Below are 12,136 nucleotides of genomic sequence, written 5' to 3' on the forward strand. Positions count from 1 at the left end.
AGATATTTCAGTGCCAATTAAAACAATGAACCACAATCTTGAAACCTACTGACTATTTGTGTGTTGCTGTGAAAACAGCATAGTTACCAAGAATGACAATTTTAGAATATTCATCTATTCCTGACTATAAAATAGCCATCTTTGACCTGATACTCAGCTTGGTAAAACCTCATAGCTCTGCTGAGGTAAAGCCGAGGATTAGGCCCAGTGACTGCTATTCAGGATTATACTAAAATATAATATCAGTCTAAAGGAGATTAATGATGTTCCTTTAATTTTCAATTAAATTGTAAGTGCTACTATTACCTATTAGTTTAGATAGTAATTTTTAATCAATTACCATAATTATTCGACTCTAAATTGACCCTGAATTTAAGATCCCCCTCATTATTAGATTCTATATATGGAAAATGTATAACTTTTCCAGGTACAGAATCTAATTATTGGAGAACTGTCTTGAATTCATCCCCATCCCTACTGTTGGTGCAGTACAGGGTAGGAATGTGGGCCCTGGCAGCCCTGTACTTGGCTGGACTGGGCCGTGGGGGAATGGACTCAGCTGACCCAGATGCTTAGCAGTCACCCAATTCTTGCCTGCCACATCTTGATGCTGAGGAGGTAGCTTGCTCTGCTGCATGCTGACCCAGAAGTACTGGGCTTGACACTTCATTAGGGCTCCTACCTCCCCTACACCCAGGCCAAGAACCACCCAGTCGTTGATGTGTCAGCTCCACCCCTGGCTCTCAGAGGATGTTCTCTTTCTGTTCTCTGATTCTGTAGGCCTGCAGTTGTTTTGGGCCTCTCTCCAGGAAATGACGGTTATATTAACATGAGAGCTGTCCTGTCGAGGCTTGGCAAATGGAAGAAAAAAAGGAAGAACAACACAAAGCAAAGACCTAGACCTCAGGTAAGTCTCTTGGCCCTGGGGCCATTATGACCACTGGTGGTGACACCATTACGGTGCCCAATACTCCTGAGGGCTGAGGACCGTTGTTTAAAGCCCAGCCCTATCAGCCAAAGGAAAACTATAAAAGAACATAGGAGAAATCCTGATCCCTTACACATCTGAGCATTGTCTTGATCCCTGATGTTTCGGTGCCAGTTCACTCAGCATGACAGAGTCCTATTCCCACTGGAGAATGGGCCTTTTTCTGGCCCTTCCTTAACTATCTGCTTCTGGAGCAAGGGAGCCCGGTATTGGTCCAGTGTCTCCCTGGCCCCAGCCTGACACCGACTTCTCCCTTTTCCTTCTCCTGGTGATGGGAACTCAGCCTGATAGGCTGCCCCACTGAAAGTGAAAGCAAAAGTAAGGAAAAGAAAAAACCCTGATTCCAGCACTGCCAGCCTCCATGCAGCCGCCAGAGATGTGGGGCGGAAAAATCCAGTGCATAATTTTTCCATGGGAAATTTTTCATTTCTAAAAATTCATTGTTTCATAAAATTCATTAGTAACAACGAACGGAACTGGAAGGAAGGCTTTCAGCTCAATCAAGACAAAAAACAGGAATAGACTAACAAATGAATGCACTGCTAAGCTTGTTTCTATTTCTCAAAATCTCTTGCTTCTGGAGACTCAGTTGGTCCAATCCAGATCAAACAGTTGCTAATAAAACAGGGCTCCTGCCTTGGCTTCTGGTCTCTTGCAGTCGCTGTCTCTGGTGGGGCTTGTGAGTCAGTTCCCTCAGCAGCTGGGGGTCTAAAAGGGGCTTTTCTCACCTCTTCACACCCACTGCTATAGCAGGGAAAATAGTGATTGGGTGGGCTGGATGACTGGGCAGCATCAGGCAGTCCCTGTGCCCTCTTCTCCCTTACTTCTTCCACTGCAGCCTTCCTGCTCGCCTTGCCATCTGCACCCTCCACCCCCAGGTCCCCACACTCTCTTCTTCCCCATCCCCCAGTGTCCATCTCCCCCTCCCCACCCCCGCTTACTGTTAGACACTGATTGGGCTCTATTCCCTCCCCAGAACATAGCATGTGGAAGAGTAGCCCCTGCCAGCCATGCAGCAGTGCTGGCACTGCTGATTGGTGAGGCAGGCAATACAGCAGTGCCTGTGCTGCTGATTGGTCAGGCTTGAAACAGAATTTCCATGTGCTCCATGCCTGGGAGGGAATCCAACCCAAGCTGGAGCTGAGCTGTGCCTGATAGTAAAGGGGGTGGGGAAGAGGGCAGGGTTGGGGCAGAGGCTTGCAGAAGGCTAGTGCAGGTGGAGACAGGAGGCTGCTGTAGGTCTGACTCTGGCCCCAACCCAGACTCAAAGCCAGAGTCATAGCTGCAGCTGCTGCCTGCTCCCCCCTTCCCCCCCAAATATGGATCTAAGATGGGGATGGGGGCAGCTTATCTCAGAGTCGAGTAACTATGGTATTCAAAATTCCCTGATGTTTAGATTGGGCATCACAAACTGCTGCAGATCAGGACTGTAATATGAATAATATTGGCAATAGAACTACATGTGTTCAGATCAGTGGTTCTCAACCTTTTTAGACTCAAAGCACCCTTTGTTCAGCTCAAGGCACCCCTAAAAATGCCAGCTCTTATTTTATGCTCATTTTTTGACAGCTGAAAAAATAATTGCGCAATTGTTCTGTTGCAACCAATTCAGAAAGACCACAATAGGTCAGAATGTTTTTGATACCATGGATTCCTATTTGAGATCTTTGGATTTATCATGTGAATTATGTTTACACACAGCACCCTGGAAAAGATTTGAAAGCACTCCAGAGTGTTGCAGCACCATTATTGAGAATCACTGGCTTAGACACTGAACTTTAGGTATGTGAAACTTCCTTATATTTCACAAATTTTCATTAGTACTGTAAAAAATACCTTTCCAACAGTAAGAGACATTGATCTAGATGAACGAGGTACTCCATCTTCTGCAATGAAGAATAGCAGATAGAGAAAAAGTTAAACTATGCATATAAACAACACTGAAATAAGAACAAAGACTGTTCTATTTGTAGAAGTTCTATACTATAAAATGCTGATTTGGACTCCAGTCTCAGTTCCACGAGAACTTTTTTTCCAATTTGATTTCAGTTACCGTTGAAATCAGAACTGAGCTTCCTGTCTTGTCTTACATGCCAGTTTTTCTTAGAGAATATTAAAAATATAAACATCCAACAAGATACATAAACAAATAACATAAAAACCAAATGGTACCAACATTTTTATTACTATAAAATTCTATACCCAGGAATATATTCTTTGTCATCACATCTCTAAGGATAGTGTGCACAATTTTTTTTGATAGCAGTGTCCATGGAGCTTCACTGAAGCCCTAAATGTTCTTCTGTACTCCACAGTCAAGGACAATATGGATGAAGTGGGTCTAACTGTACCTACTTCTTTTGTCAAAAGAGAAACTGTATTGAGAAGGACTTTCTGGAGGTGGGCAAGAAGGGCAGGCCATGGAAGATAGGCGGACAATAAATTTAAAAGGATTAGAGCCTGTAGGGTAAATGTTTTCTCTCTGAGCAATCATCCACATGATTTTTGCTTTTTGGTGACTCAGAAGCATTAACTTATAACTTGGATGTCAGTGATAGGAGCCTACAGAAACGATGACTGCAGGATTGCTCTGCTGAAGTCACTGTTGGAGCTAGAGTTCTCTTTTAAGGGATAGCTTTGTTAAAACAAACCCCAGGTAGGTGCTTTACAAATCTCTGAGAATGAAAAAACCTAAAAGGGAAGTTGTCATCACTGTTTGGGCTATAAACTTCATAAACCCCAATAAAGTGCTGCTCCTCCATATTTTCTCTTTTGTAGATTGAGCATAGGAGCATAATGAGCATCTGATTGACTCTGAAGTAAAAAGCAGATTTCTGATGCCAGTTAGGCTCAAGGTAGATGGTTGGCTTCCTGCAGGGGTTAGGAGCACAGTCTATGTTGATAGTGTTTTCCCTGTAAAAGCAATGTTGCTTCATGCTATTTAAAAGCTGAGGGGCTTTTGTAAGAGAAAGAGTACTAGGAAGGAATCTATTTTTTTTTTGGTCCTTTTTGCTCCAAGCAGCAGCTAACAGAGTTTGGGATGGAAGATGCACTTTATCAAGGCAGAAGAGGAATTTAGCATCTGTCAATGATAGGAAAAGCTGCCTTGCAGGAGGGAGAGGTTTTGAAGCATGTCCAAAGGGGTCCAGTGCTGGAGCATCTTCCAGACTCAGAAACCTCTCCTATATTGCAAAGTTTTTGGTCAACAGGTTAAATAAAGAAAAACCTAAACTAAGTTAGAAGAATAAGTCAGTCACAGTACACAGAAATCCAGTTAACAGAAACTGCAGTGCTACAAGTATTCTTTCTTGCACTCACAAGTGTAAGAAGGAACTGAAAAGTGGTTGCCACCTAGGGTGCTTGTACACGTGATGCCATTAACATATACATGCAATTAAAATGTCACTTTATGTGGCTTAATAGTGTCACACTGTACACATTCAAGAGTTTTGGGGCTTTTAAATGACATTGCATTGTTGTAAACTAAACCACATCTGAATGTAGTTTAATTTGCAGTGATACGTTACAGCTGTCAGCTCACCCCCCAGGTGCCTGCCAAAGGCAGAACTGGTGAGGAGCCCAATTCTTTGTTCTTTTTTTTTTTTTTGATAGAGCCTGCCTGTCACTCCTGTGGCTGGGGGGAGAGCTGCCAGCAGGCTGTGTGGCCCCTGAGCTGTGGGGGGTCCTGGTCCTTCCCTCCATGGTGGCAGTGCCTCTTGGGGCTGCCTGGCTGGGCTGCTAGCAGGTTAGTGGGGGACACAACTCCATGCTGCCACTCCCCCTGCTGCTGAGCGAGAAGGGGGCACCTTGCCATGGTGATGTGGCCAGCACAGAGCTCTTTCCGCCCCCCCCGCTCCTGGACAAGCTGCCAATGGCTCTTTCTTGCTCCCTACCCCAGCTCCCATGCACTGCACTGGTTGGGCAGCATCCCCAGGCCCAGCCCCAGTCCCAGTCCCACTCCCTCCCTCACTGTGGGGGCCTCAATCTGCTCCCCCTCCCCCAGACTTATCTGCAGGCAGCTGGGGGAGCTGCTCTCCACTGTTGCCTGGGGCTGTATTCCCGGTGATGTGCATGTGTGCAGATGCATACACGTGCGTGGCGCCCCCTGCATTCTGCTCTGTGCTGTTCATTACAGGCTGGAACTCTACCAGCCTGCAAGGGGAAACCCGCTGTTTCCTGTGTTTTTCCATGGTGAATGGAAAACCTGGATCCCTGCAGGATACTGCCAATCTGGGACAAATGCTGTCTCAGAGTCATGCAGCCTAAGACCGGGACTTGATGTTCCCATTTTGGGACAGTCCCACTCAATTAGGGACAGGCTTCCCAAGGGGGGCCAGGGCCCTTGGGCCCCCATGTACTCAGCACCTATGCCCTGAGAGAAGCCTAAAGAGAGCAGCTGTGAGCAGGAAAGTTTTCCTTTGATTCCACTTGTGCTCCATATGTCAGGATTTTATTTACATGAATGTGCAGAATAGCATGGCAGGACCCTGGTCACATTACCAATTTCTCCTCCTAACTGGAATAATCTTCAGCACCCCAAATTTTGGCTTACTGCTCAAGTCAAAAGCAGTAATAATCCCTGTGTGCACATGTACCAGAAATGGATTACATGTGAACAATCATTTTGAGAACAACTGCAGGCAGATAAAATAGGTCTTGTTCACTATATATGATAAATAAAAAAAGAGATGCTCTTAAAATAGAGTAATTAATCAGGCCTGAAACTTCCAACAAATAAATGTATGCAAGCCTTTGTTAATATATAACTTGTAAAATCTGCTTATGTACCTGAGCTGATTTCAGGTACCTGATTTGCAAGATGACCAAGACTACAACACCTCTGATTAATGGCAAGATTAACCCTTGGACTTTAAAGTGCTCTTATTACCTGATGAGCTGTAACTTCTACTAGAGTTCTGATTGGCAAGTTTTTTATACTCCATTAATTCAGCGTGATCTTTTTCATATGTTCTCTTCAAATTCTCCACATACTGCATCATGACTTCTGTGGCCTTTGACATGCGTTTCTCCTAAAGTGGGAGAGACAAAAAACAAACAAGCGACTTCTATGGTAATTAAATAATTGTTCATCTCTATCTGCCAAGCTTTACCAGGGCCAAGTCTGGAATAGATGTCCAAAAAAGGAATCTTGGTACCTTTCATGACTGGCAATTGTATACGTGACATATGCATGTACATGTTTTCTAACAACGGCCATGCATATGTCTTATCCTATGCAATGCTTTGTCTTATCCTATCATATTTATGCTTACAGAAACTGTTACTGCAGTTCCTGTTTGGAGCATGTATTGTGCATGTGCATTTTAAACATTTGACTGGTTCTGCGGTTAATCTGGTTTTCCAAGCAAATACTGTGAAACAATAATTATATTAAATTATCTAGCTATATATGAATAGGTATAAATTTCATATTATACAAATGTTTGTAGCTTTCAAATATAGCTTTCAAATCTGCATGAATTTTATTACTTGAATGTGCCATTGTGAAGGCAACTGCATGTTATTTGATGTTAACTGCTTTAAATCTGTCAATTCACAGAATTCACAGGAGTAATATAAACTGCAGCAAGTGGAAGTAAATCCAAGGCATGATGAGGTACATAATATGGTGACACACAAACCTGTGCCAGGAACCTACTGACTTTTCTGAATATCTAACAAATGTCATTGCTAAATAATAGAAGCCACAGTATCCAGGAGACATTTTAAAATATTTTTACCTGACGAACAGCTCCAACCATTTCGGCACGGCTAGACAGTCGAGCAGCTAAACGATGCAGTACAGCAATATCCTCTAACAGCTTCTGGTAAGCTTCTCTGTGCTCATAGTGATGCCATAAGGCAGCTGAAGACTGAAATGAGAGAATGTACATCAACCTGTGACTTGAAATTTTTAGGGGCAAATATGCAGAACATATACATTTGCAATACTGTTCCAACTGAGGCCTATCAACAACTTTAAAGAAAATATACCCCATATTGCAATTAGTATTCACCAACTCTTTCCAAAATATACAGATCACTTGATCTTGCTAGTCTAGTAGGTAGGCATCAATAAACTTTTCACTTCTAATTTAATTTACTTAAAAAAACACCCCTATCACTGTTAACTTCACTTTAACTCAGAAGGAAAAGAGCAATAATAACTAGTATGACATTAGTATGGCCTAAAAAAAAATTACTATTCCACAGATAGGTTTGGAGTTGGATCAGAAATACCAGTATTTATTCGTTAATTATGACTGAACTGAACTCACTTTGCTATGCCTGACTCCAAATGAGAAAATCAGGTAATGCACATGACTTCTACGTGGTTATTCACACACTTTAAGTCAAGTACTCTTTATGTGTTTTTTGGAACTGGGGCCTTTGTGAAAGGCTGTTTTCTGTATTAGTACAGTTATTTATGATAGCCTTTAATTCTTTGTAAACATTGTTTACATGAGAATGACCCTATACCCTCATGCTGCAGAGCTGCTAAAATCTTGACCCAGACTTTGTGATGTTAGATACCAACCTCTCTGGATAGAGCAGGATATAAATCTAAACAGAAACAACAACAACAACAACAACAATAATTCCTATGTACTATGTTGCTAGCATGTTCAAACACTACAAGACTGCAGGCCAATGGAAGACACTCTGAATGAGAAATAAACAAGCCCCTGCAATTCAGATTTTATTTATAGTTTATCATTTGTTTATTTATTTAAAGTTGGAAAAAAACACCTAAACTATTCCTTCTAGTGAACCATTTACAGTACAGGCAGTCCTCGGACTTACGACACAATTGGTTCCTGAAAACAGCATCTTAAGTTGGAACGTCGTAACTTTGAACCAATTTTCTTATATGAAACAATGTTATGAATGGGGCATTCGCTCCTGAACCAAGGCCCAATACCTTGTTTTCACCAAAAATACCCCAGAATTTTGTATTCGATCAATTATAGATGAGTAATATAGCTACATTAATGTATTTATATTGTAAATAGCAATCATATTGATTTGGAAGGACTTCTTTGAGGTGACTTTGCTGGACTTTTTGAAAGGCTCTTGGACTTTTTGAAGGGTCCTTGGCTGGAGTCTTCTCAGGAGTCTTGGCTGCAGGTTTTTCTGGAGTCTTGTCTGCTTTCTTAAAGAAAGTGTCCGAGGAAGTTTGGACAGAGGTTCTCTAGGGAGATGAGCAACGCAGCGAACTTGTTCGCTGGCATGGTGTCACATCGGATCAAGCGTTGTAAAGTCGAAACTGACGTCATAAAGTTGAAACAGGGTGTCAATTTATAAACTTTGTAAGTGCGAAACATTGTAACTCGAAAAATGGTAACTAGAGGACTGCCTGTATTGCCCAACCCAACCATTCAACTATGATGGGTCAGGCCCACAAGAATCTTGAGACTGAAGAAAGAGATTAAAAAAAAAAAAAATAACTCCTGACTTTTTAAGTCGTAGTCTGGCCTTTAAGATACTAGGTTACATTTAAGTCAGTTTTTCAAAATTCTCTCTGGAATGATCTAGACCAGTGGTGCTCAAGTTTTTGGCCCTGCAAGCCAGATGAGTTTCGCAAGGCCTATCCGCTGGCTGAATTGGGCCCTGGCACCACTCCCTCCCCATCCTGTTTGCTTTAAAATTGGGTCCTGGGGCCCAGTGCTACCCCCTCCCACCCTCTATGCCCTGGGATTGGGTCCATGAGGCCCAGCACCGCTGCCTCCCACCCCCCCCATGTGCTGTGATTGGGCTTTGGGTGCCCAACACCACCCCTTCTGCCAGCATTGGGTCCTGGGTCCCAGCACCACCGCCTCCCATCCCTGTGCACTGGGGTTGGGTCCCAGGGGCCAGTCACCACCCCTGCCTGTGCCCTATACACTGGGATTGGGCCCTGGGGCTTGGCAATACCCTCACCTGACCCTGCATGCTGGGATTGGGCACCTGATCCAGTGCTCAATCAAGGCCTGGCGCTTTCCAGAGTCTGGAGATTTAGTATCACCACTTTTGCATGGTCACATTTCCAGACCTCTAGGGAGCCCTGTGGGCCCCCTGATCTAGACATAAAATTTTGCAATTTTCTAAAATGAAAACTGAGATTCTTATACATTCAGTTGTCTCTGGCAGCTGGGGTTTCAGCTATCACAAGGCACATGGACATCATCAGGGTTAGCCATATTATGATGAAGGCAGACACTATGGATCTGTTCGTACAGAAATGAATCGGTAACTTCCTACCAGTTCAACAGCCGCAGGGTAGGCCCTTGTGTGCAATGCAGGAACTCTCAGATAGGTTAGTCACTTATTAATTGGCCTCCTTGTGTGATGTGCTCATGGTAAAATGCTAATATCTTAAAATTACAACTTGTGCACTATCTCAGGTTGAATATTATTTTATTGGTTTATGAGCCAAATTGTGCCCAATGATGTGGGGTGAGGATGGAAAAATTAGCTGCCTTTCTTCTATGGTAACACTATTCTTAGTGTCTTTCTCTAATAAGTGATTTTAAACCAAAATGTGTGTTAATACAGCTGACTAATAGATTGCATTTTAACATGCCCTAATACCAGCTAAAAATGTGAATGTATACAAAAGATTATTATAAATAAAGAAATGAAATCTAAGAGGTCATCTTTCCTTACTTACAGCTCTCTAAACACCCAAGAATAGGGAAGGAACAGCAAGATGTCCCCAATGTTTTAAGTACATATAATCTTTAAATTCAGTTTTGATATTCCAATGAAAAAAATGTAAACACAGTCCTTGCTTAACTGTATCCTTCAATTTTGTAAGTTTGCCATGCTTGAAAAGCAAAATGAATGAATCTTGTCCTATGACCTTTTAATAATTTATCAAGGCCATATCAGCACCTTATTCTAACATAGCCATTGATGTAATATAGGTGGTATTATAACCAGCATTATAGTTCTTGGATCTCTTGTTGCACAAAAAGGACAGTATATTGTAAACTAAAACATTTCAAAACTATTTAGAATTTCTATTACATAATCCCAAGAGAGTTGTAAGAGCTACACAAGAAAGGTGGCTGTTGATTGCTGACAAAGGTTTCAATCAAAGGCAGAGAGAACAGCCATCATGAAAGTTATGTGAGAAACAAGGAAGTTTCCCTGGCTGATCTTATATTTTTACCAAGTGACCACTTGTACCTCTCCTTTGAAAGCTTAACATTTTTCTTTCCTTGACTCTTTCTAATACCACCAAATAGGGCTTTTACTTTAAGCCATAAGCTTCAAGACTCATAGAATCGTAGAAGTAGGGTCGGAAGGGACCTTGTAGATCTTCAAGTCCAACCCCCTGCCTGGGCAGGAAGAAAAATGGGCTCAAATGACCCCAGCCAGGTAGACATCAAGACTCTTCTTAAAGACCCCCAGGGTAGGAGCCAGCACCACTTTCCTTGGAAGTTGGTTCCAGATCCTAGCCGCCCTAACTGTGAAGTAGTTCCTATGGATGTCTAATCTAAACCTACTCTCCAACAACTTGTGGCCGTTATTCCTTGTTATCCCGGGGGGCGCTAGGGGAAACAAGGTCTCCCCCAAACCCTTCTGGTCCCCACTAGTGAGTTTATAGATGGTCACCAGGTCCCCCCTCAGCCTTCTCTTGTGAAGGCTGAACAGGTTCAGGTCCCGTAGCCTCTCATTGTAGGGTCTGCCCTGCTGTCCCTGGATCATGTGGGTAGCCCTCCTCTGGACCCTCTCAATGTTGTCCACATCCCTCTTGAAGAGGAGAAGTGTCACAGGATGGGGTCCTGCAGGGGATGGGGTCCTGCTGTGATCTCCCAAGGCCCCTTACCGTGCCAAGTTGGCCCAATGGGCACCCTCGCTTCTTGCCCGCCACGTCTTTGATGGAAAATATATATAGTAGGGAGGCTGCCTTTACGTCCTCTTGGACACAGTTTGCTGTACTCTCTGACCCCATGGGCTCCTGGACCCCTTGTGGGTCCCATTTTGCAATGTGTGTTTCGGGGCACCCTAGCCTTATGGGCTATGTGTGGCTCCAACCACCCCTTTACCATGCCCCAAGCCTTGCAGATGGAACTGATGTTATTTGGTCTGGGCCTTGTTATAATTTGGCCCCCTTGTTCTCTCTGGGCTCTCCACCGCCCTGTCTCGCTTGGCGCCTCACTGGCGCTTGGGCTGTCTGCCGCCCTGTCTCGCTCTGTGCCCTGCAAAGTGCTGTGCCCTCTCTGGTGCTGGGGTTGGTGCACCCCAAATGTTGCACCCTCTCTGGTGCTGGGGTTGGTGCACCCCAAATGTTGCACCCTCTCTGGTGCTGGGGTCCCCACGCTGCCGTGGATCCCCTATGAGGCCTCCTCCATCCCCTAATACTAATAAAACTTTTTTCAACATCTTATATAAATTGTCTAATTAGGTTCGTTACTGAGTGACAAGAAAGTCCAACCCTTTCTCAACAAATTTACTGTTCTGAAGAGTGGTGGTGAAGAGTAAGTTGGAAGGGACCTCAAGGAGGTGATCTAGTACACTCCCTGTTCAAGGCAGAATCATCCCTATCTAACCCATCATAGATGAGCTATTCTTAAAAACTTATGAAAAACTCTCTCAAACAGGCACAGTTGATTCAACAAGGCACAGCTGTTGAACATACTCCAGAGATCCAAAGAAAAGGACTATGCCTCTCTGCTGGAGAAGAAGGCAAAAACTCTCACAGTTCATGCCAATCTGATTGTGGGTTATTTTCTTTTGATTGACTGATTGATTGATTGAAAGAGCAAGACCCTGTAGCCAGGAACCTGTGGGTTTTTTAAGAAGGGGCACTGGCACACCCCTGTCAAACTTCCCAGCCTTGGCTGCAGCCAATGCCCAATGCTTCCGAGGAAGACAAAAGAAAACCTTGACACCTGTAGCAACAGGAGAGGAAAATATTCTTTCCTGTCCCCATGTGGTGACCTACGAGCCCAGAAACAAGGGAAAACTAGACATCCTCTGATTTACACCACAACCTACAGATCACAAACACAACTCAGCTCCCTTTAACATCTCCCTATCCCTTCTGCAAACTTGTCCCAGCACCCTGGGAGGAGAGGAGGCAAACTCTTCCTGTTAGACTGACTCACTTGTATAGAAAAGCATATGTGCATATATTGCACCTTCTGACAGACTGGCACA

The 12,136-nt window shown here is 43.7% G+C and overlaps 1 protein-coding gene across 3 annotated transcripts in view; it reads right to left on the reverse strand.

Annotated features, from left to right (window-relative positions):
• MRVI1 (murine retrovirus integration site 1 homolog) overlaps window positions 1-12,136 on the reverse strand; it is a 238,680-nt gene that overhangs the window by 14,339 nt on the left and 212,205 nt on the right. For all 3 annotated transcript variants that reach the window (XM_006017678.3, XM_025196720.1, XM_025196721.1), the window contains 3 exons: window positions 6,730-6,861; window positions 5,877-6,018; window positions 2,825-2,874 (listed from right to left, as the gene is read on the reverse strand). In XM_006017678.3, the coding sequence (XP_006017740.2) occupies window positions 2,825-2,874; window positions 5,877-6,018; window positions 6,730-6,861 (324 nt within the window). The remainder of the gene's footprint in view (window positions 1-2,824; window positions 2,875-5,876; window positions 6,019-6,729; window positions 6,862-12,136) is intronic.

The sequence above is a fragment of the Alligator sinensis genome, unplaced genomic scaffold (genome assembly GCF_000455745.1).
Source record: "Alligator sinensis unplaced genomic scaffold, ASM45574v1 scaffold755_2, whole genome shotgun sequence".
In the NCBI taxonomy this organism is placed as follows: domain Eukaryota; kingdom Metazoa; phylum Chordata; order Crocodylia; family Alligatoridae; genus Alligator; species Alligator sinensis.